Source organism: Equus quagga, chromosome 13 (assembly GCF_021613505.1).
Source record: "Equus quagga isolate Etosha38 chromosome 13, UCLA_HA_Equagga_1.0, whole genome shotgun sequence".
NCBI classification, from domain to species: domain Eukaryota; kingdom Metazoa; phylum Chordata; class Mammalia; order Perissodactyla; family Equidae; genus Equus; species Equus quagga.
Window position 1 is genome coordinate 80,303,594 of NC_060279.1, and position 24,146 is coordinate 80,327,739.

Sequence of the window (24,146 nt, forward strand, 5' to 3'; positions counted from 1 at the left end):
GCACCACCAGCCCAGCCCTAGGATAAGTCTTTTGATATTGACAATTTGTTTAAGAAAGACTTACAGTCTGAAGAAAATGAGGCATTTTCTAGAGGAGAGGGAAGTGAGCCAGCAGATGTCAGAGGAAACAGGGGCAGGAGGGCCCCAGTCAGCAAACTAGGCTTTATATTCTTCTCTTCAAATCCTTCTCACTGGTTTGAAGAACTCAGAGATGAGGTTGTCCTGAGGCCTTGCAGTGGGCCTCCCAGCGCCCTCCGCTCCCTGAAGCTGCACGTCGGTCGGTGTGCAGAGAGGCCTGCAGCTCATCTGCCACAGCCAGCGACTTGAAGCACATTCTCAAAGGTGTCTGTGACCCGAGGACAGAGCCCACCGCCCCCGTCAGGGTCCTTCCACCATGTACAGCTTCACAGAGGGCTGTGTGCTGGGGATGGTTCGTGTAGAGGAGCAGCTTGGCCCTCGATGCCCCCCACCTTAGTGAGCCTCCTGCTGGCCAGGCCAGGCGGGAGGAGGCAGCCATAATTCCCCTCCTGGGAATTTACATCCTAGGGCAGGGGAATGTGGCGGGTGAGGTGGTGCTATGTGCTAGAGAGAAGGAAGCAGCCAGAGGAGGGCTGAGCCATGTTGCTTGGGGTTCCCAGCAGGCTCCAAGCGCTCCTTGTGTGTCTTCCACCTCCATCTGCACACACACAGGGCTGCCTGGAGGTGTGAGGGAAACTGACCCTTCCCCAGCAAGGTGCATGACGTTAGAGACAAGGGCCGTGAGGGGCGCTGGCCGTCTGTGCCAGGGAGGGATTGTTTGTAGCTGCGTGACGCCTGCCCTGTGGAGTCTGCACACAGCTGGTGTGTTAGTCCCGGACTCAGCATCACTTCCTCAGTCCTCAGGTTCTGGAGTGTGGGTCGGGGGCACCCCTTGCACAGCAGAACCGTGGGGCCTGCCTGTTGACCCAGAGGGGTCCATCTGCTTTTCTAAGAAGCCACATGTGTGGGGTCACAGGGCTGGGGGCCCCGTGCTGTGTCTCAGTGGGAGCCCGGCTGTAGCTGTAGCCCATCCCTGGGACGTCACTTGGAAGACGATTCTCCTGACAGTCATGGCTGTGGGGGGAAGCTCTAGCTGCTCAGAGGGGGAGCTGCCACAGGGGGCTGGGGTGGGCTCTGCCTGCACCCCACTAGCTGGCTCCCCTGAGCCTGTGGGTGAGGTGTGTGGTCTTGATGACTAGAACATCCAGGGCATGTGCTTGGGGGCATCCTGGGGAGTCCTCTCAGATGCAGATGGGGCCACTGGGAGGCAGCAGCACAAATAACCCCCTCCAGGATGGCAGAGGCCCCTCGGGCTCGTGTGGAAGACCCAGGCTCACCTTGGGTGTCCAGCCTCCTCCCTCGTGTCAGCCTGTCAGTGACTGCGGGAGTGACCGGGGCTTGCCCCATGCGCCGGGGCCTCTGCTTCCTCTGCAGTCCTCATGTCCTTGCTCGAGTACTGCAGCGTGCGGCCTGACGCCGCTGTTGCCAATCACCGCTTCTTTGGACCCGACGCTGAGATAAGGTAAAGACTGGAAGACGCCCCGAGGGGACGAATGCCATGGGTGCATCGTGGGGGTACCCTGTGGGACAGAGGCTGGGAGCCACTTGAACTCAGACGTGAAGTCCACAATGCTGCTGTCACTGCTGTCTCTTGCTGCTAGGAGGGTCCTGGCAGGTGCCCTCCGCAGGAGACCTCAGCGGCAGGATTGTCCCCACTGTGGGAGGGCTGGCTTCCCTCGCCTGGGAGGCACAGAGCCGACAGGGGTGTGTGCAGCTGCCACCTGAAGCACGAGGCTTCCTGGTGAGGTGCAGGGTGGCGCTTGGGGCCACCATGCTAGTATCTACCAGGCGAGTTTATCATTGCTACAGTCTTCAGTGTGGTCCCCATGTCTGTATTGGCATGCATAGCCTTTTTCAGATTTCTCTTAAAAAATAGAGAAAAATGCATGATGCGGGAGCCAGCCACCTCAACCCATGTTAGTAGACCAGCGTGCTCCTCCACTGTCTGTGTGCGCACAGATCTACATGCTCTTGTTCTATTCCACATTTCTGTTAAGAAACTCGTACTTACTAGAGAGCATACAACATTTAGAAGTGAACGCCTGTGCCCCCATCCCAGCGATCACACGCTCCCAGCTGGCAGCCTCCTCTCGCTCAAGGCTGCGGGCACACCCTGGGCCCCCGTGGGTGCCAGCGGGCGCATGGAGGCCTGGACCCAGGAGGGTCTGCTTACAGGCCCTGCTCCCCATAGTCAGCCCCCTGCCCTGAGCCAGCTGGTGAGCCTGTACCTTGGGAGGTCACACTTCCTCTGGAAGGAGCCTGCCACCATGAGCTGGCTGGAGGAGAACGTCCGCGAGGTTCTGCAAGCAGTGGATGCTGGGGACCCCGCTGTGGAAGTGTGTGAGAGCAGGTGAGCCTGGGAGCCAGGGGCCCGTGAGGAGAACAAGGCCTGTCGGCTCGGGGTTGCTGTCAGAAACATGGGAGCGGATCCAGCGGGCTCCCTCCACATGCTGTCCCTTGTTTCCCCTGGGCCCTAGGCGGAAGGTGCTCTACCAGCGCGCCCCCAGAAACATCCACCGCCATGTGGTCCTCTCTGAGATCAAAGAAGCTGTTGCGGCCCTGCCTCCGGTAAGGAAGGGGGATGAGAAGGGAGCCTTGTTTGAGCTGGTCACATGTGTGGCCATCCTGCTGGCCGCTCAGCCCCCGGGGGGTTGGGGTCATGTGCAGAGGTTCCTCCCCTCGCAGCCTGGGTTTGGTACTTGGCATTTTGAGAGGCGGAGCTGTGCCTGTGCTGTCCGTGAACTTGTGGAGGCTCAGAGCAGTGACCCAGTGGCTCAGGGCCCTGCAGCCCTGAGGTGGTGGGCGCTGCTGCTATTTGGGGCGAAGATCACGGCAGGTGTGAGCAGGGCTCTGTGTCTCTGTGACTCCCCACCACATGCACACTTTTCCTGCGGGTGTCGTCCTGATGCTCTGAGCAGGCAGAGTGAGTGTCCTGGTGGAGGAAAGGCCATCCTACCCCCTGCCCCAAAGTTCTGAGGATGTAAACACAGCCTCGTAGCAAAGGACCATTTCTGTCTGACTGACCGGCTCCAGCAAGGGCCACTCCAGCTGGAACCAGCTGAAAGGCGGCTCGAGGAGGGCAGAGGCTCAGCAGCAGCGCTCTGTTGCATCTCCGCTCTGTGTCCCTTTCTGAAGGATGTGACCACACAGTCTGTGATGGGCTTTGACCCTCTGCCACCTTTGGACACCATCTACTCCTACGTCAGACCAGAGAGGTACCTCTCCGCCCCCGCTTTGCTCCTTTGCTTGTACAGCTCTGAGGTCAGTGCTCTGGGGCTCCCTGGGACTCACTGCCCCTCCAGACACAGGCCCTCAGAGCAAAGTGTGATCTGGGGCCCTGTGCTTTCACTTACTTGTCTAACGCAGCAGCATTTCTGTCAGGTTCTGTAGCAGGTGCTGGAGATGCTGTGGGAAGCAGAAGTACGATACCACCTCTGCCCTTGGGGAGCGTACAGGGTAGTGCGGAAAGCAGATGTTACCTAAGAATCTAGAAGTAGGTATAAAAAGGAAACTGCAATAAGGAACTGCTCGGAAAGAGTGGTGGATAAGACTCTGAGATGAAGAAGCGGTTACACTGAAACGTGAAGGAAGAATGTGCCTTAGCCACGTAAGGAGAGTGGAAAAGTTGCTGGCATTCCAGCAGGAGAGTCAGCACGAGCAGAGGCGCTGTGCAGGGAACAGCACCTTCAGAGAATGGAAGGAAAGTCCATGTGGCCAGGCCAGGAGGATGGGGCCATGGGGCAGCAAAGCCTGAGTCTGCAGGCGGCCAATGAGCGTGTGGATGGCTTTCAGAACTGGGTCATGGAAAGCCTTCTCTTTCCTCGTTCTGGTCTTCACAGCTGAGTAGTTGCCTTACTAGAGCCCATCACCACAGTCCCAGATCTGGAAGAGGCGCAGACAGACTTCCCCATTTAAGGGAGCACGTGCTTTCTAGACCTCAGTAGAACACAGTTTGTAGAATGAAGGCCTCTTTTTTCCCCTCTGTTTTCAAACATTAATTTATTTTCATTGAAGTATAGTTGACGTACAGTGTTAGTTTTGGGTGTATAACATAGCGATTCAACATTTAATACATTATGAAATGGTGACCACAGCAGGTCTAGGACCTGTCTGTCACCGTGCAGGTTTATTACGACACTGTTGCCCGTGCCCCCGTGCTGCACATTACATCCCTGTGACTGACTGGCTTTATCCCTGGAGCTTGTCCCTCTGAGTCCCCTTCACCTGTTTGGCCCAGCCTCACTCCACCCCCCTCTGACAACCGCCAGTTTGTTCTTTGTATCTATGAGTTTATTTCTGTTTTGTTTGTTCATTTGTTACGGTATTTGTTTTTTTCTGTTTTTCTTGCTAAATTATATAAGTTGGATTGCATGTTTATAGGGAAGTAGTTCCCAGTTAAATTCTCCAGTAGGTTAAGATGAAAATTATTATGTGTCAGTGCATTCAAAGAAAGCTGACACATGGGACACGGTGGCCCTGAGGGTAGGTGTCAGACTGTGACTAAGCTCGTCCCCTCTGCTCTGCAGACTGGCAGCCCTCGCCCCCAGAAGGTCTGCTAGAGCTGGGCTGCAGTACCACATCTCACCAGGAGGGGTCTTAACATGCCCTGGAATCTTCTCTGTATATGACCAGTTTATATTCCCTCCACTGCTAAGTGCTGAACACCACTTTGAAACTACAGCCCTTCTTTTTTTTAAAGATTTTATTTTTTTTCCTTTTTCTCCCCAAAGCCCCCCAGTACATAGTTGTATATTCTTCATTGTGGGTCCTTCTAGTTGTGGCATGTGGGACGCTGCCTCAGCGTGGCTTGATGAGCAGTGCCATGTCCACGCCCAGGATTCGAACCAACGAAACACTGGGCCGCCTGCAGCGGAGCACGTGAACTTAAGCACTCGGCCACGGGGCCAGCCTCTACAGCCCTTCTTAAAGCAAGGCACCTGTCCAGTGGCAGATATGTGGCTTGGCCCTGGTGGGCCCTACTTTCCACGTGGCTCACCAAGCCAAATCTGAAGGGCCTGCCCCCCACTGTTAGGGCCTGAGCAGTCTCCCTGGGTCCTCTGGTGTCCACAGCCCATCCCAAGCTGATCAGAGTCTTGGCTGCTTACCCATCTGTGGGAGCCCAGGGCCCCAGCTCAACACCCCCGTCTTCCCAGCTGCTGCTTGGGACTGCCTTCCTCTCCCTACCAAGGCAGGGAGGGGACACGGAAATGTCAGCTCAGCTTCATTTTCTGACCTTTCTTGACTTTCTTTTTCAGGCTAAGTCCCGTCAGCCACGGAAACACAATCGCTCTCTTCTTTAGGTCGTTATTGCCAAATTACACCATGGAGGTATGTTGAGCACATCTTGACTACCCCTGCTGAATGGCTTCAGGCGGGTCTATCTTGGTGTGAACGTCCAGGGTCTACTGAGGCCAGCACTGCAGCAGTGTGGGGGCAGCCAGGGACATGCCTGCCGAGGCTGTAGCTGCCAGCTTGAGCTGAAGCCCCTTAAGTCAGTCCGGCTGCTTGCTCCCACTCTGGGCCTAGCCTTGTCAGATGTTGTGTGTTCGGTTTTTGGGAGCTTCTTTCCTTGACAAGGTCGTGGGAAAGCTGGGGTGGGAGCGCTGGGCCCTGGGGCCCAGGACAGCCCCTGCCCAGATGTGTCTCACTGCTGCAGGGAGAGAGGCCGGAAGATGGAGGGGCTGGGGGTCTGAACCACAACCAAGGCTTGAACAGGCTGATGCTGGCCGTGCGAGACATGATGGCCAACTTCCACTTCCACGACCTGGAGGCGCCGCACGAGGACAACCCCGAGGGAGACGGGGAGTGGGACTGAGGAGTGGGACTGGCCGGCGCCGCTGCCCCCAACGCTGTACAATTATGTTCCTGATTTCTGTTCTGGTCTGAATTGGCCAGTTCCCTGAAGTAGAAATGCTGATGTGTCGTCCACCTGCCTCTTCTTTTTCTCCTATAAACATGATGGGTTACATTCTGCGTGGCGTGAGCTCTTCCTTCCCAGGGCTGGGGTCAGTGCCCAGTGCAAGGCAGGTGGGTCCTGGATCTGCACAGCCCCCCAAGGTTTCCCAGGTGAGAACATGACCCACGATCACACCCCGAGCCTGAGCTCTGGCAAGTGCTCCCTGCCGCTGCTCTGCCCTCCAGAACTCAGGGCACAAGCGTGGGGAAAGGGTCCCACAGCCTCCAGTGCAGCATCTCTGCTGCACGCCAGCATGTGCTTCCAGTTGGCACCTGGAACAGCCTGGCCTGGGGCAGGAGGGGCTGGCACTGGGTCCTTGGACTGGACACCGCAGACAGTCCGTCCTGTCTGACCCAGTTGTCTCAGTGGAACACTTCAGGGCAGCACCAAGTTGGAGGGGAAGCCTGAGAGGTAGGTTCTGGAAAGGATGTCCTGGCAGCTCGGGGATGTACATGGCAGAGATTAGGGGGCATTTGATCTGGGGGTGAATGGAGCATGCAGGGAGGGCTTGTTGCCTGGGTGGGTCCTGGTGCACTTGGTTGACAGCTCAGAACTACTTGGGACTGCCCATGACCGAGGAACCTGTTTGATTCTGGAAAGATCCAGGACACCAAGGTTGTGAGCTGCCCCAGGGATCCTGTCCACGAGGCGCCCTCCTGGTCCCGACCTCCTCCCCAGAGGTGGCAGACATGGGTTGGGAGGAGGTGCTGTCCCTATGTTTCGGGGTAGAATTGGCCCCAGGCCAGTCATCTGTCAACATCCGTACGAGTCCTGGTCCATCAGCCTGTCTCCTAGGAAGTCCCCAATGGCGTCCTTGTCATTGATGTGGAGTCACCTACCGGGGACACCTGTGAAGTCATCCTTTCAGCAGATCCCAACATGGGGGCTCCCAGTGTTTGGGGATCAACAGAAGCCTCTTGTTTTAAACACCCGTGGCAAGGACAGCACTGCAGACGTGGTGAGGTTTTCCGTCTTTCTCACGCACACCTCAGTCTGTGCCGCCACAATGAATTGGTGGGTCTACCCCAGCTCCCAGGATCGAATGTGACTGAGATAATCCACGTCTGTCTCAGATCCACTGCCCTACTTGGGTGGCCTGTGATGCGCTTCAGCCAGTGAGACAGGAGTCTGCTGGGGGTCTTCTGGGAACGGGTTTGTTCTCTGAACACAACGGGAGCAAGGAGAGCTTGACACTCTGCTTCTTCCGGCCTTAAGTACATCCAGGTGGGGCGTGACGTCTGGAGTTGCAACAGCCACGCAAACAGGCAGGAGTCGGCGAACTTTAAAATGAAGAGCCAGTGTGGTCAGGATGGTGACATGGAGAGGCTGGGCCCACTGCTCGCCCCCCGCCGGCTGTCCCAGAAAAATGTGAGGCTCAGTGCTCAGCCGTGCTGCTTGCATGCAGGTCCTGTTTCTGGTGGAGATGAGAAGACAGCAGGTCCTTCTGGTGGACACCAGCTCTAAAGGCTTGGCCTGCCACCCAGTGTCCAGGCAGAGTGAACCGGCTCCTCCAGGCCCGTGCCACCCATGGGCAGGATGGCTAATGGGTTGTTGGGCCCCACCTCAGGGTCTGCGGCCCACAACGTGGGCACACAAGCCACCGCCTCCCCGAGTTCAAAGGCAACTAGCTGGCCCTCAAACCAAGACAGGATGACTCAGCTCTGGGCCAGGCCTTCCTGAGACCCACTGCGACGAGGGTCAGGAGGGGCATGTACAGTCCGCATGGCTACCCATGGGGCTGTGTGCCTTCGGGCTGGCCCTTGGGGGCCTCCATGAAGGAAGTGGGGCCAGGGGCCAGAGGCGGTGACCCCCACCTCCCTGGTGTGGCTGTGGCTGTGGCTGGACGCAGGCACCCTCCCCGACTTCAGGGAGAGCTTGTCATGCCCCAACCCCCCAGAGCTCACTTACACTGTGAACGCTTGTGTGTTGCAGGCTCACTCTGTGCCTGCACTGTTCTTGGTGCTGGTGACACAAGTGCACGAGACTGCGGGGTCCAGCACGTCACCTCATGGTGGCACCTGCGCTGAGGGGACAGTGTGTCCACGGCCTGTCTCCTGGCCATTCCTCACTCAATCTCTCCCAGGGGCACTGGAGATCGAGTTGACATAATAGGCCTCTGGAATCTGATTTCATTTAGACGCTGCCCCTATGACCGTAACTCATCACAAAGTTGACTTTCTCCAGCTCAGTGGTACCTGCTGTCCTCGCTGTCCCCTCATGGAGTCCCCAACAGGCACCTGCAGTGAGAGCCAGATGAGGAGTCGTGAGGCCTCCCCAGGAAGAGGGCTGTGGTCGCCTGCCAAAGGCTGCCCAGTTCTCACGCCCTTTGAAGTCAGACTGGGCAGGGGGGCTGGGGTCAGGCACGTCCATCTCAAAGGCTTCATTTATGGAGCTGGAATACTAACGTCCCTGAAATGTGGCCACACAGAAGCTGGGGGCAGGGCACTGCTCGCCCAGCAGACTCTCAGTCAGTGCCCCAGAGGTGGGAGGTGGTCTGGAAGGTGATCCTCGGCAATGGAGTGGGATGCAGTGGGAGTCCCAGGACTTGTGTGGCAGGCACAGCCGAAGCCACCTTGCCCTGCCATGGCTCTGCCTCCTGATCATGGCCTGGGACCTCCTGCTTCCTGTGGGCTCCACCAGGAGGAGAGAGTGGGGGGCAGACAGCTGGGGGAGGTGTGCGGTGCGGGCCCATCCTGGGCCTGTTCCTGTTGGAGCTGTGGCGGGGCTGTCCTTTTACCCCTGATGTGGGGAGTGGGGGGCTCACGCACTGCCAGAAACAGGCAGAATCTGCCACAGCGGAAGATGTGCCTCCGACCACCCACTGCCACTCCTGGTGTCACCCAATGGAAACACGCGCCTGTGTCCACCAAACACGGGCGAGGATGCCCAGCAGCACTGTTGGCAACAGGGAGACGGAGCACCGAACTTGATGGGTGTCCGTTCCTCACCAGCCACCACACAGCCTGAGGACAGGGTCCCGCTGCATGTGACTGCAAGGGTCTTGGAGCTGAGCAGGGAGACCAACAAGCTGAGCCCCGTGTAGGAATTTCCCAGAGGAAAACTAGCCCACACTCAGTCGGGGGCTCCCTGGGGCAGGAGGAGAGGTTCGGGTGCAGTTTACGCTTTTTTGACTCATCTGGGTGCTGCTCTCCTGGCTGTGTTCAGCGTGGAGCATCACCAACCTGCACATTTATAATTTATGCCCTTTACGTATTGACATACTTCAATAAAAAGCACAAACGAGGCAAGGGAAGGAAGAGCTTTGTAGGGTGTGCAGACCTGAGGAATGACTCACAAGTGCGTGTAACACATGTGGGCATGTGGGCACTGCCCATCAGAGGCCATCTGACAGTCATGGGTGAGGGACCGACTTCAACAGGCAGATCACAGGTGCGGACACTTCCCAGACACTGAGACCTCCCTCAGAGCTCCCTCCCGGCTCCACCTCCACCTGGCTTGTGTCTGACTTTGAACAAGCCATTGCCTTTCTTGCTGCCTCGTCTTCCCCACCTGTCAAGGGAGGAAGAGTTCCATCCCCCCACCTCCGCCTTCAAAGGAGGGTTTGTCCTCTGTCTGAGTGAGAAAGTGCTGGGAGTGAGGCCAGCTTGGTGCCCGGGGCGGTTCCCCACCGCTGCTTGGCTCGCACAGTGCCCCACGTGGCTGGAGACAGAGATCTGCCCTTGAAGTGGTTCCTGCCTCTGCCGGTGGTGTGCTCCCGCAGAGGAAATGGGGCCGTCAGGGAAGGACCGCAGCTCTGTCCCCATCCCTCCCCCAGGAGGAGTGTGAGCACAGTCTCTTTCAGCTGTTGTGCCAGGATGCCCTCCAGCAGCACTCAGCGAAAGGGGTGGAGGTCTCTGGGGGCTGGGGTTGCCCTCAGTGAGCACCTAACATTGGGTGGGGGGTTAAGGCTGAGGGCTGAGAGTGGACAGTCAACAGCCAGTGACTGTTCCTGAGGTAGAGCGGAGTCAGGCAGGCTAGGGGATCAGGGGTGGCTTTAAGGAGGAGGTGGTGTTTGAGATGTGCCTGGAGGAGGGTTAGAAGTCTGGGGCAGGTCCAGAGGAGGCCACACCTGGAGCAGAGGCCCAGCTGGGAGTGCTGGTTGGCTGAGTACAGGGAGGCTGGGAGTGCAAAGGGGAGATGTCCTGCTGTGTCCAGGAGTCTGGGGACCCGGGGAGCCCAGACGGTCGTGGGTGCCATTTGCGCCACTTGGTGGCAGGAGGGTGTGTGGGCGCTCTGATGGTGCCTTCCCGGGCACCCGCCCATCATGTGACTGCCCTCAGGAGGAGGGGCTCCATGGAAGCCTTTAAAGATGCTGAGAAAGGCTCCATTCTTCCCAGTTTCCCCAACCCACCCCTGCTCTGGGGAGGCAGGAGGCCTGGCAGGCCAGGAGGCAGCAAGAGCTAGAGATGTGCGGACCTGAGCAACAGCACCTCCAGGGAGAGGCCGGGAGGTGGGCTGAGAACCCAATGAGACGCCAGAGCCCAGAGGGTTGGTGCCACAGAGCTTGGGTCTTGGCTGGGAAGTGACCAGACTCTGGTGGAGAGGCCAGGTTCTCTGGCTGGGCCACGGTTGGGCCAACATTTTTCCAGCCAGGGAGAGCGTGAGTGTGAGGGCGGCCCTGCGGGTGGCACCATGAGCTGAGTGGGACGCCTGGAGAGTGAGGACCCCTTCCTGCTTCCTAGAGGGACTATGCCTCTGCAGGGGCCCCAGAGGAGGCTGCTGGGCTCCCTCAACTCCACCCTCCCAGCCACCCCCTACCTCGGGCTGACCACCAACCAGACGGAGCCCCCGTGCCTGGAGGTGTCCATTCCTGATGGGCTCTTCCTCAGCCTGGGGCTGGTGAGCCTAGTGGAAAATGTACTGGTGGTGACTGCCATCGCCAAGAACCGCAACCTGCACTCACCCATGTACTACTTCATCTGCTGCCTGGCCGTGTCCGACCTGCTGGTGAGCATGAGCAACGTGCTGGAGATGGCAATCTTGCTGCTGCTAGAGGCCGGAGTCCTGGCCACCCGGGCCTCGGTGTTGCAGCAGCTGGACAACGTCATTGATGTGCTCATCTGCGGCTCCATGGTGTCCAGCCTCTGCTTCCTGGGCGGCATTGCCGTAGACCGCTACATCTCCATCTTCTATGCGCTGCGGTACCACAGCATCATGATGCTGCCCCGTGTGTGGCGTGCCATCGCGGCCATCTGGGTGGTTAGTGTCCTCTCTAGCACCCTCTTCATCGCTTACTACAACCACACGGCTGTCCTGCTCTGTCTCATCACCTTCTTTGTGGCCATGCTGGTGCTCATGGCAGTGCTGTACGTGCACATGCTCGCCAGGGCGTGCCAGCACGCCCGGGGCATCGCCCGGCTCCACAAGAGGCAGCACCCCATCCACCAGGGCTTTGGCCTCAAGGGTGCCGCCACCCTCACCATCCTGCTGGGCGTTTTCTTCCTCTGCTGGGGCCCCTTTTTCCTGCACCTCTCACTCCTTATCCTCTGCCCTCAACACCCCACCTGCGGCTGTGTCTTCAAGAACTTCAAGCTCTTCCTCACCCTCATCCTGTGCAGCGCCATCGTCGACCCCCTCATCTATGCCTTCCGCAGCCAGGAACTTCGAAAGACGCTCCAGGAGGTGCTGCTGTGCTCCTGGTGAGGGGAGGGGAGCCTGCGGGCCAAGGCAGAGGGCTGGGCAGAGGGAGGTGGTGACATCAGGGGGCTCGGTTCCTGTGTGACCGGGGCAGTCACTTGCCAAAGAGGGTGGCCTAGATGATCTCTGAAGGTGTGGGTGCACGGAGCCTCTGGGGCCAGAGGAGGAACAGCATGAATGTCCAGGAGCAACTGTGGGAAATGGAGGTGGCTAGGGAGATAGTGAGGCCACGGCCACCAGGGGCAGGCCCCAGGCTCCTGGACAGAACTTCTGCCCACCCCTGAGAGCCTCAGCTCCACCCAGAGGCCAGGCAAGGACCCGCCCGCTCCCACACCCACCTTTGCTGCTGACTCTCAAGACTTGTGCCCCCGCCCACCCACTGGGATGTGAAGTGTCTGTGTTGGCAGAGCAGCAAGAGCCAATCAGAACTGTTGTTCCCAGTGAGGGCCTCAGGAGAAGCAGCTGTGTGACCAGCAAGACCCAGGCTCCAGGGCTGCTTCAGGAAGAAGTGGGCTCCTTCTTGGGTAGAGGGACCATGTTAGCTGGCGCCACGGGTGGCAGGGGAGGGGGGTGTTGATCTCTTCTGAGACTCAGTAGTGACTGGAGAGCTGGGGGCTCAGCCTGCCTGTCTACATGCCCAGCAGACAGCGCTGGTCAGTGCCTGCTCAGGCTGAAGCAGAGGCCATCAGCTGGAATCAGTGACCAGTAGGTAGGGTATTGGGGCTGGGAAGCAGTCTGGTAATAAATGCTGTGCTTGGCGCAGCCTCATCTCGATCTGTCTCAGCTCATTCCAGAAGATGCTTGAAGCTTGAGAGTGGAGGAGTGGGGGAAGGACAGGAGCATGGCTGGGAGTGATGGGGGTGGGGGTAAGTCCCACAAACCAGCCAGAAAGCACAACTGGCCTGTCCAGGTGAGAACGCACCTGAGGGGAGAGACTGGAGACCTCGATCGCCCCTACTCTGACCCTGCATCCTTGCTTCCTCTCTGTGGTGCAAACCCCAGCCCGGAGCAACTGCCATAAGGAGCAGCAGCTGCCCTTCCCCAGTCTCTCCATGGTGACAAGACTCAGACGCTGTCCAGGCTGCCTTCAGCTGCAGCAGAAGCAGGACCACTATGACCTATGTGTGACCTTGGCCAGAGCATGACCCTCCTCTGTGTCTGCTCTGAGGTGTCCCCAGGGGTCCACAGAGCTGGGGGGACCAGGGGCTGAAGTCTACTCTCCCCCGGCGCTACCCCTCTGGGAGGGGGTCAGTGTTCAGCCAGCCCCCGGAGGTATTTGAAGCAAGGCCTCCCAGAATGGGGTGAGGCTGTCCAGAGGCTGCAGGGGGTATCCAGACCCAGGTCCCGGGAGAGTGGGCATCTGGGTGGACTATGCTGCCTGGGAGGCTGCTGGGAGCCCTGGGGTCTCACTGAGGAGCCACCTGGTTTCCTCCACAGTCACTGAGCACACAGTCGACCTCTTCCCTGGCACAGGCTCAGTGGAGGCAAAAGCGGTGATGTCAGCCAACTCCGAGGCAGGTCTAGTAATGCCTGCAGCCCCCTGCAGCCAGCCCCAGCTCTGCCTCAGCCAGGCCCCACTCCACCCATGCTGGCAGCTCCAGCCCTGACTGCTGGCATCTGGGCCGGGAGCTGGTTCCCGGCAGGGCCAGCCTTTGCTGGGAGACAGGACGGTGAGTCAGCCTTGAGCCCAGCACCAGAGCCCTCTGGGGATGAAGGGGGCCTGGCCCCGTGCCATCCCGCAGGGAGGCAGGCTGGTGATGGGTCCTGGCTGACAAGATGCTGCAAAGCTTCTTTGCTCAGACAGGAAGGTGCAGCCAGATCCAGGGAAGAGCCAAATGCTCACTAAGGACCCCCTGAATGGGGACAGGGAGGGGCCCCAGGTGGCCAGAAGCCAGCCACAGAAAGCCACATCATGGACACATTGTGGGGGAGGGGCATCTCTTGAGAACAAAAGACCCATTTCTAGACTTGCCAAACTGGGGAGCTCCGGGGGGAGCGGGGAGAGGGGCACAAACACAGTCACACCACACCAACAGGCTCCTGAGCACACAGACTGGACACAGGCACGCCCATGGGCTTGTTCAGCTGACTGCTTGTCTAACGTCCATATACTGTGGCTGAGACCCTTCATGGAAGATTTTGTTACTGAATTATCAGAAAGACCTTATTATAAGGTGGTTTCACATTAACGTCTAACGCCAGGAGAATATTAAGCCAGTGGTATATGTGCATGTGGCACAATGTCTGTACTGCAGGTCCACTTCACTCCATCCCCTCTCTCTTTCCCAGTTTTTCCTCAAGAACCCCTGCCTTAGGTGCACACCATCTCCCTACTACATAGAAACCCCCACACCGCGTTGTGTTGGCCTCATGTGGACCAAGAATCCAGAGGTACCGATGTCAGAGAGTGAGTCAGACAGAAACCACTGCCCACCATCCCCCACCCCCTCGGCCCCTGGCCTCCCTTGTGTCCTTATGACAATTCCTGACACAATATTCATTGAGCAGTGGCTACAGGCCAGGTGCTGTGCCTGGCAGGGTACAAAGCATCCCCACATGCATGGTCCAGGTGGAGCCTCACTGCAGCTCCCTGGGGAAGGAGGGGCAGGTGGCACCCCCACTGCAGAGCACAGCGAGACTCAGAGCTGCCACAGTCATCTCCGCTGCCCTCCTGTGCCCACAGCCCTTCTGACTCAGACGTTTCTGCGCCCTGCCTCATACTTGCTTTCTCCTGGGGGTTCACTGGCTGCTGCAGCCTCTTTCCGCCTCCCCCACCCCTAAGGGATCCAGGAAAGCTTAGAGTACCTTATCTGTCCGTTCATGCTACAGACAGGGAGCTGGGAGGAGTCCATCTTGGCCTTTCAGGGTGGGAGATGGGGTTGGCCCCTAAACCGGTGTGGGGAAGAAAGACCCTCCTTGCAAAGCCGCGGGGTGGGGCTGCCGCAGGGGCGGGACCCCAGAGGGCAGCCGGGGCCGGGTTCGAGGGCCAAGGGGGCTACTATTGTCCTCCCTGGAGCCCGCTAGCCCCTCCTTTCGGGTGCGTGGGGCCCCCAGACCCCGCCCGCGGGGCCCTCAAGACCGGGTGGCGGCGGGAGGTGGCGGCGGGAGGAGGCGCCGCATCGCGCTGCCGGGCGGGGATGCGCGGTGCTGATGCTGCAGGGCCGGTGCCGCATTCTGCGGCGGCGACCCCCGATTGGCCGCGCGCGGTGACGCCAGGCCGGCGGCGGGCGGGGCCCGGCCTATAAGAGCCGGCGGCTGGGGCAGCCGACCCTCCGCAGCCAGCCTCGGCCCGTCCGCGCGCTACCCGCAGCCGCCAGCCACCCGCACCGAGCATGAGGGAGATCGTGCACATCCAGGCCGGCCAGTGCGGCAACCAGATCGGGGCCAAGGTGAGGCTGCGCGCCGCCCCCACGCGCCGGGCCCTGCACCCCGCGTGTCCATCCCGAGCCAGCCCCAGAGGGAGGGAAAGCAGGGAGGCGCCGTGCGCCCCGAGCCGCGCTTGCGGCAGAGAAGCTGAGAACAAAGGAACAAGCCGGCCCCGCGCCGGGCAGCCGGGACGGCGGGGACCCCGCCCTGCCTCTCCCGCGCCGCCTTTCCTCTGCCCTACCGGGGTTACCTCGGGTCTGCGGAGCGCAGCGCAAGTCAGCGGTTTAGCTCCATCCGCAGCTGAGCCCTCCTCCACCGGCCAAAGCAGGTGCAGGTGGGGGCGCTGCCTGGGCGTGGCCCTCTTCTTTGGGGCTGCAACTTAGCCTTGAGCAAGATGGGTGGGGTGGGCAGGTTTGGGTGGGGCTCCCCCCTCAAAGCCATAATAATTCTCTCTGCCCTCCCTCTCCCACCCTCCGAACAGGATGTCCTCCAATGCCCCAGACCCGCCCTCATGCCCCCAACCTCGTTTTGACAACCCTCGGCTTCCTGGCCCCACCCTATTCCTTTGTTGGGGGAGGGGTTGGGCCCGGACTCGGGGTGACCTTGGTCCAGCACTGGACCCTCCTTCAGCACAGCCCCGCCTGGGCAAACCCCCTGCGGGGTTGGACCGCGCCCACCCCTGGACCGCCGCGTCTGGGGGTTGGACGTGGGAACAAAGCCTGGCACCGGGGGTGGATCGCCGCTCGGCCCCTCCCCTCCATTGTTAGCCCACCTCACAGATGTTGGGACTCAGGCGGGAAAGGGAGGGGGTGTAAAGCCCACCCGAACCCAGGAAGCGAATGTCACGTACCCAAGTCCGGGTGGCTGTCCCTTGCCCAAGGTCACAAGCAAGCGCGAATCTGAGCCGCGCTGCGCTGGCTCGGTCCCTGCGGTCGCCCCGCGCGGGGCTCCGACTGGGTGGGGCCTGCTGCCCATAACAATGCATGGAGGGGGTGGCTTTGTCAGGACCAAGGCCAGGCACCCGGCGCAGGACGGTGTCTAGCTGGCGCTCCGAAGGAGGCGGTGGGAGGAGACAGGTCCTGGAGGGGAAGGGGCCGAGGAATGGCTTCCTCTGGAGGCTGTTGCCATGGAAACCAGGCAAGAACAAAAAGCTAATTACAACGGGGCTGGGGCAGCCACGTGGCTGACATGTAAATTGCACCTTCACTGTAGGGTGGAGGCGCCTGGATGGGAGGGAGTGTGGGAGGGAAGCGGGGAAAACTCCCTAATCACCCGAGGAGACAGCTGTGCCTGCCCGAGGCCGGGGCCTGGGGGAGGGGTAGGCCTGGTGGAGGATGGTCTCAAATCAAATCAAGGCTCCTGGGGCAATTGCTCACAGCTGCCCTGGCCAGGCACGAGGGGCCAAGGGCTCGTTAATGTGGCCACAGGGGCCAGCCCTGCCCTGAGCATCTGCTCCTCGGAGGGTCAGGGGTCACTGTGGGGAGGGGGGCAGCCCTGATTCCTGCCTGGGCCTGGGGGAGTGATGATCCAATCGTGTCCCTCCTCCTATGGCTGGGCCTAGCACACATGGGCAAAGGCAGGTCCACACCCGCCTCGGTGGGCGGGGACAGGGCCGGGTGCTGGACAGTGTCCTCTGCAGAGATTTTTTGCTGCTTCTCAGTGCTGTGGCCCTTGGGTTTGCTCATTACTTTTTATTCCTTTTTGGTTAATTTTCTTGATTTATGTTTGTTTTTTAAAATTAATATCTGATTCTTTTTAACAATTGAAACAAGAAAGAGGTGGATTTTGGGGGGAAGATCTTCCTTTCCCACTGCCACCCTCTGTGGTGACCAATGGAAGTGTTAGACGGTTTCCTTTGGGCCTCCCTGCCCTGGAAAGTCTCCAGGGACCAAACTGGAAGAAAGTGCTTAAGGCCTCCAGGCCAGGCCCCAGGTTGGGTGTGGGGTGTAGGGGGATTTGCCTGCCCAGGAGCTCAGCATCCTTCCTGTGGACTGGCAGTTCCTTGGCCATTTTCGTTTCCTGTTCCCATTATGCTTGTGGGCTCCCTGGTGGGGGGAAAGCAAACTTCTCCTGCCCATCACAGCGCGGCTGACTGGGGTGGGCAATGAGGTGCTCTCCTGCCTGCGGGTCCTTGAATGGTGCCTCTGGCTCAGCATGACTAGCTGCTGCCTGCCCTGGGGTGGGGCCTGGCTTGGGGGAAGGAGGGAGGTCAGGGCGATCCGGGGCTCTCCTGAGAGGTAGCATGATGTCATTTCGTGATGAGTCATTTCGTGATGACTACCCTGTATGGGTCTCTGAGCCGGGTGCACTGCCTCGAAGGAATGCGGTGATACGAATATTGCCCTTCCCCCAAGGATGAGAAAACTCGATGCCCGGGGAAGTTGAGGCCCCTGCCTGGGAGGGACAGAGCAGGAGTTTATGGATACATCAGGATGGACGGGACCCTCCCCCCGCCTCACCTCCCAACAATGGGGTGGATGAGTCCAGGGACCCCACCCTCCTCCCTTAGGGGGCAGGGCCTCCCTGGAGCCTTTGTCTGTGCCCCTTCCTCTCAGCTGCTGGGTGGGGCCTTGGAGGGCGGGACACTGTACCCACAGCCAATGGGAAGAGGGATTTCCTGGTTTTTCTAGCACCGCCCCCTCCCCAGCCCTTCCTAAATGGGTCACGGTGAGCCCTGTGCAGAATGCGGAAAGGCCTGGCGTCCTGGAGGGTCCTAACGCCCATGAGTCGGACAGCCCCATCTCTGGAGGGCCCCGCCCGCACCCCGCTTGCCTCGTGCCCGCCCACCGCCTCCCGGGCCCTGAGTGCGTCAGGCAACGGGTCAGCACCACGGACAGGGCCACGGGTGCAGGGCCTGAGGCGCCCCGCAAACCCAGCCCACACCAGGGCCTGCGAGGGGAGATGGGGCCTGAACCCTGGGGCGCACGCACCATCTGGCAGTGTTCTCATCTGTAGTGATGACCAGAATTATTTCTTATTTAATTTGAGAAGTTGTATTTTATTATTTGTTAAATGTTACATAATATACTTTACTAAGATATTTATTTTTTTATTGTATTTTTTTTAAAGATTGGCACCTGCGCCAACATCTGTTGCCAATCTCTTTTGTTTTTTTTCTTCTCCCCAAAGACCCCAGTACATAGTTGTGTATTCTAGTTGTAGGTCCTTCTAGTTGTGGCATGTGGGACGCCGAGTCAGCATGGTCTGATGAGTGGTCCCATGTCTGTGCCCAGGATCCAAACCTGCGAAACCCTGGGCCACTGAAGCAGAGTGCAAGAACTTAACTACTAGGCGCTGGGGCTGGCCCGATACTTATTATTTTAAATTACAACTTTTATTAGTTTTAACTACAAAAGTGATTATTAATATACTCTCAGTCTAAAAAATTGGAACATTACCAATAAAGGCTAAAGTGTCTATTTAAGAGGCTCACCCCCGGCAGCCCCTCTCCTGTCAGGAGAGCTTCATTTTCCATTCTTTCCAAGCTTTCTGTCCATGTGCAGCATCCGTTGTGAGGTCGCCTTCTTCACACTGTCTGGCGCCTTGTGCCCTGCCCTCAAGGAGTTGTCTTGAAGATCTACTCAGACAAGTGATGTTCTTTTACTGTGCCACAGTATTCCGAAGTATATTGATTTTTAAAGTTATCTTTTGTGGCATAATGGTTAAGTTCGGTGCACTCCTCTTCAGTGTCCCGGATCCACAGGTTTGGACCCCGGGGAAGGGACCTACACTCATCAGCCGTGCTGTGGCAGCGACCCACATATGAAATAGAGGAAGGCTGGCACAGATGTTAGCCCAGGGCAAATCTTCGTCAGCAAGAACAAAAAGTCACCTTGTATTTTTATTTGTTATCCATGCACATGGCTTTACAAACTTAAATAGGATCTGCTCGTGCTTTTATGTGTTGGGCTACTTCATGTGGGGACCATTATCATGTCTGCTTTACAGATGAGAACACTGAGGTCTGGGAGGTGGAGTCACTGTGCACACTGGCTAGTGCTGGCATCTGCACCCTCTCTGGTCTGCACCCACTCCTGGAAGACCACACTTTCCATAGATGCATTCCAGAGAACTTTCCATAGACGTGTTGATGGTACTCACTCTCTCCTGGCCCCTCAGTTGCTGTCTCGAGCTCACTCCTCCTCTCCAGGGGCTTGGGTATCTCTGAAGCCAGAGGTTTGGAGTGTCCCAGGGCTGTGGGGACCAAGACAGCCTCGGGGCAGAGGAGGGCTGAGGGAGCCCCAAATGCCTCAGTGACATTCCTGTGTGTTTATTTTTTCTATTTACAAAATAAAGACACACTAATGCAAAAAGAAGAAAACTTAGCAATGACAAAAATGCACAAGAGAGGGGAGTCCAGTCACCCCCTCCCTGAGAGGTGACCCTGACGACAGTCTCTGGATGAGCTGCTGGACTCTGCTAGGGGTTTTATGGTAATGACGCTGTCCATACTTTTCAGCTTTTAAAATATGTTTTTAACTAACTTTTTGTGAGAAGTTGACGTGTATGTGACAAAGAATTCCAAAAGAACCAAAGGGTCCTCAGTGAGAAGAAGTCTCTCCCAGACCCAGACACATTCCCGGCACAGCTGCCTGGAGCAGTTTTGTGTCAGAGGCATCGATACCTAGAAAAGTGTGTGCAAACTCTCTTCTAACTGCTTTTTTCACTGCGCAGCCTTTTGCCAGCACAGGACTCACATGTAGAAGCCCATTATTTCTTGAGGCCTCCGCACCCATTCATCTTCTGAAAGTCACCCCAACCCTGAGGAGCAAAGGGGAAGTGCCCTGGGAAGTCACCCAGTGTGTGACCAATGGCCTCCTGCCTGCGTGGGCCAACTGTGCTCCACGACAGCCCGGAGGTGCCTCTGGGGTGAGGGCAGCTCTGTGCAGCCTTCCCTTCACCCAAGGTGTGTGCTGATAATTCCACACCTCGCTCTGCAGGCTCCACACCCATTCTCATGCTTTGCACAGATTAACTTGCTTTATCACCATAATGACCTGTTATTGTTATGCCCATTGAACAGAGGAGGCACAGAGAATCTTCAGGACCTGCCCAAGGTCACACAGCTGGGAAGGGATGGTCTGGCTCCTGAGTCCAGGTCCTGCTCTGGCTCTCCAGCCTGGTGGCAGTCAATGGGGGCAGGCTTGAGAAGTTCTGGGCTTCCTACCTACTGGGGAGCAGGTTAGGTGGCAGCAGGCAGGGGGAGTGTGGGCCTAGGGCATGTGCATGGATAGGTTAGGTGACTCTGGCCCCTGTTGGCTGAGGCTGATGATGTGCTGGACTCTGTCACTGGACATCCTCTCCCCTCTGACACTGCGGCATGCATATCCTGGACTCTGTGTCTGTCACTTACTGTGTGCGGCTCAGTTTCCTGCAGCTCTGTGCCTCAGTTTCCTCTAAAAGGAATTCCTTCTAAAAGAAGGAATGATAAAAACCACTCCCAGAGGGTGTTTATTGCTAACCCCCTCATGGAGGAGTGGACTGTCCCAGGTCCCTGATCAGGAAGTGCGGAGCTGGGTCCAGGGGCCCAGGTCTGTGCCAGTTGAGTCCTGAACCACCCTGAGGGCTCCGTGGACGTGCATATTTATTATGACGGTTTTCTGACAGATGACAGAGTTTGGAGGGTTTTTGCAAAGTCACTCAAAGGGATTCGTGCAGGCTTTGTGTCCAAGCCCCTAATCGTACACACAATGTCATGAGGCCAAGACAGGGAAAGGGTCTGGGGGACAGTTACAGCTGCCTGCTGACCCCTCTTTCCTCCTGCAGTTCTGGGAGGTCATCAGCGATGAGCACGGCATAGACCCCAGTGGCAACTATGTGGGGGACTCGGACCTGCAGCTGGAGCGCATCAGCGTCTACTACAACGAGGCCTCTTGTGAGCCCCACCCGCCTGGCTCCCCCTGGGTGGTGGTAGGGGAGGACGGAGATGCTGGGACCGGGCTGGAGGGTGTAACTTGAGACTCACAGAATAAAGACAGGAGTTCCCAGTGAGAGACAAATGGCCATGAGACACCTGCACAGTCCAGGGGAATGGACAGGGTCCTGAAGGCCCCTCGGGAGGCCCATGGGAGGGTCCAGAGCAGGGTTACTTGGGAGGCATGGGCAGGGGCTATCTAGCAACTGTTGTCCATAGCAAACCTGCCTGCATGGACATGGGATTCGTTCCTGGCTGTCTGTGGTATCCACCATGCTCCCTATTTCACACAAGGTTCCAGCCCCTCTGACCCCACGGTCTGAGCTCTTAGAGTGAGCACATGAGGCGTGCAGGCTGGGACAGGATTTAGAGGGCAGGAGGAGCCCCTGAGTTTCTGTGACCCCATAACCCGCCCCTTTCCCCTCAGCTCACAAGTATGTGCCCCGGGCCATCCTGGTGGACCTGGAGCCTGGAACCATGGACAGCGTCCGGTCTGGGGCCTTTGGGCACCTCTTCAGGCCTGACAACTTCATCTTCGGTGAGTTTCCCACACACTGATGGTGGACCCCATTGCAGGCAAACCCAGGTCAACAGAAACAAAAGGGCACAGTCACCCACCGCCGTGATCTCACAGGGCAGGGCTGGTCTCCCTGCTTGCAGCTGGCAGTGGAGGCCCAGAGCATGGGCTCTGTGCAGCGAACAGGAAGCACCCATGTGTTTCGAGCAGAACAATGTGTAAAACAGAGATTGAAGCTTACAGGATCATCAGAGAGCTGATAGGACAGAAGCTGGGGCCTCCAGAGGTCCAGACACAGCATTGGTGTGGTGTCAGGTGATACTTATGCCTGTGACTCTGGTGGCAGGGCCCTGGGTGCTTGCACAGCAACAGGAAGAGGGTCCCACCCCAGTTCTGCCTTCTAGAGCTCAGCACTCAAGTGATGGGCACCGATCCACCTCCAGACCCTGAGCTGCAAGGGATTCTGGGGGTTATAGTTTCCACTTCCAGCACAGCCAGCCAGAGGGTGGGTGGGCCGGAGGGGAAGGCTGACAGACTCCCCCAGGACCCTCTTGGGTGGCATAGAAGGAGCTGTAATTCCAGGTTCTCAATTCCTGTTCAGAGCCCTTAACACAGGACACTCGGCAGCAGGGTCCCCAACACGCAGCGTGGCTGCTGTGGAGGACAGTGGAGGCAGTGAGGTGTGGGGGTCCCCACTAAATAGAGGATAGAGAGGAAACAGGCACAGGGCTTCCACAGTTGCCCTCTGGGATGGGATGTTCGGGTGGGCTCAGGAGATCTGGCCTCATCTATGTCGCCATCCTCTCCCCCTACACAGGTCAGAGTGGGGCCGGCAACAACTGGGCCAAGGGCCACTACACGGAGGGTGCCGAGCTGGTGGACTCGGTCCTGGACGTGGTGCGGAAGGAGTGTGAGAACTGCGACTGTCTGCAGGGCTTCCAGCTGACCCACTCTCTGGGCGGGGGCACGGGATCCGGGATGGGCACACTGCTCATCAGCAAGGTGCGCGAGGAGTACCCTGACCGCATCATGAACACCTTCAGTGTGGTGCCCTCACCCAAGGTGTCGGACACAGTGGTGGAGCCCTACAACGCCACGCTGTCCATCCACCAGCTGGTGGAGAACACAGACGAGACCTACTGCATCGACAACGAGGCCCTCTACGACATCTGCTTCCGCACGCTCAAGCTGGCCACGCCCACCTACGGGGACCTCAACCACCTGGTGTCGGCCACCATGAGCGGTGTCACCACTTCCCTCCGCTTCCCCGGCCAGCTCAATGCCGACCTCCGCAAGCTGGCCGTGAACATGGTGCCCTTCCCCCGCCTGCACTTCTTCATGCCCGGCTTCGCCCCACTCACTGCCCGGGGCAGCCAGCAGTACCGGGCCCTGACGGTGCCTGAGCTCACCCAGCAGATGTTTGATGCCAAGAACATGATGGCTGCCTGCGACCCCCGCCATGGCCGCTACCTGACCGTGGCCACCGTCTTCCGCGGCCGCATGTCCATGAAGGAGGTGGATGAGCAGATGCTGGCCATCCAGAGCAAGAACAGCAGCTACTTCGTGGAGTGGATCCCCAACAACGTGAAGGTGGCCGTGTGCGACATCCCGCCCCGTGGGCTCAAGATGTCCTCCACCTTCATCGGCAACAGCACGGCCATCCAGGAGCTGTTCAAGCGCATCTCGGAGCAGTTCACGGCCATGTTCCGGCGCAAGGCCTTCCTGCACTGGTACACGGGCGAGGGCATGGACGAGATGGAGTTCACCGAGGCCGAGAGCAACATGAACGACCTGGTGTCCGAGTACCAGCAGTACCAGGACGCCACGGCTGAGGAGGAGGGCGAGATGTACGAAGATGACGAAGAGGAATCCGAGGCCCAGGGCCCCAAGTGAAGCAGCTGGAGGGGTGTGGCCAGGGCCAAGAGGTCTGTCCCCCAGAGCCATGTAGCCACTGACACCGCCCCCCACCTTGCCCCCACCAGCTCCAGTCACATCAGTCTGGGCTCCCGAGTGTTTGTTCTCTGGTGGTTAGGGCATCCCCACCCGACATGAGTCTACCCAGCTCTGTCTTCCTATCATAGGTCATCTCTGTTTTTGTGTCTCTCATTTGTCTCTCTGCTTTATCGTCCATTCCAGGCCTGATGTTTTGTGGTTTGTTTTGTTTTTTTACTCGTTTGTGTTTATATTTTGGGGGGATACTTAATAAATTTATTGCTGTCAGATACCCCTGCTTGGTGCTGGAGATTTCTTTTTATTCTGAAAAGAGGGTCCAGAGGGGTGAGGAGGGGCAGAGAGAGAGGTCCCCATGGGGGCAGGGCAAAGGGTCATTGTCTCCCAGGCTGGTGGCTGAGACGGGCTCCTGGAGGTGGAGACTTGAGAAGGAATGAGCCATACCTGGATGAATCCTCGCTCTAGAACCCCAGGCAAGCTCTCTCGTGACTTGGGAACAATCTCTCGTCCCCTACGGGATGACTTGCTCCAGAGCTTTCTTTTGGCTGATCTGTGTGCTGAGCATTTGAGGCAGGCAGCCTGGGACCCAAATGGGAAGCAGGCCCTGGAAAAATGAGGTGTGTGGGAGGGTTGGGGCTTGGTCCCTGGGAAGGGGCCAGTGGGGGTCAGAGTGGTGCTCAGGCACAGCCAGGGCAGTGAGCCACGTGCTGGCCTCATGCGCCCCCTGG

General features: G+C 58.4%; 2 protein-coding genes across 4 annotated transcripts in view; both read left to right on the forward strand.

Annotated features, from left to right (window-relative positions):
• Window positions 1-6,051, forward strand: part of TCF25 (transcription factor 25) — a 30,237-nt gene extending 24,186 nt beyond the window's left edge. Inside the window, exons 13-18 of one of the 3 annotated variants that reach the window (XM_046683992.1) lie at window positions 1,453-1,540; window positions 2,270-2,428; window positions 2,556-2,646; window positions 3,214-3,339; window positions 5,334-5,406; window positions 5,735-5,873. In XM_046683992.1, coding sequence (XP_046539948.1) covers window positions 1,453-1,540; window positions 2,270-2,428; window positions 2,556-2,646; window positions 3,214-3,339; window positions 5,334-5,378 — 509 coding nt within the window. In that variant the 3' untranslated portion in view covers window positions 5,379-5,406; window positions 5,735-5,873. Of the gene's footprint in view, window positions 1-1,452; window positions 1,541-2,269; window positions 2,429-2,555; window positions 2,647-3,213; window positions 3,340-5,333; window positions 5,407-5,734 lie in introns of all 3 variants that reach the window. The other 2 variants (XM_046683991.1, XM_046683993.1) reach the window with 2 other exon arrangements.
• A 4,046-nt stretch (window positions 6,052-10,097) lies between these two features.
• On the forward strand, window positions 10,098-23,666 carry LOC124250236 (uncharacterized). Its single transcript, XM_046682065.1, has 7 exons — window positions 10,098-11,673; window positions 13,145-13,341; window positions 14,726-14,877; window positions 14,950-15,060; window positions 20,804-20,912; window positions 21,379-21,489; window positions 22,286-23,666. The coding sequence occupies exons 1-7, from the start codon at window positions 10,724-10,726 to the stop codon at window positions 23,359-23,361; spliced, it is 2,706 nt and encodes a 901-aa protein (XP_046538021.1). The 5' UTR covers window positions 10,098-10,723; the 3' UTR covers window positions 23,362-23,666.
• The last annotated feature ends 480 nt before the right edge of the window (window positions 23,667-24,146 follow it).

Bases quoted from the DNA above. Each gene is read 5' to 3' on its own strand.
- LOC124250236 (XM_046682065.1), top strand. From the start codon at position 10,724: ATGCCTCTGCAGGGGCCCCAGAGGAGGCTGCTGGGCTCCCTCAACTCC. The intron at 11,674-13,144 runs GTGAGGGGAGGG...TCCCTGGCACAG, and splicing joins GAGGTGCTGCTGTGCTCCTG to GCTCAGTGGAGGCAAAAGCG. The intron at 21,490-22,285 runs GTGAGTTTCCCA...CCCCCTACACAG, and splicing joins GCCTGACAACTTCATCTTCG to GTCAGAGTGGGGCCGGCAAC.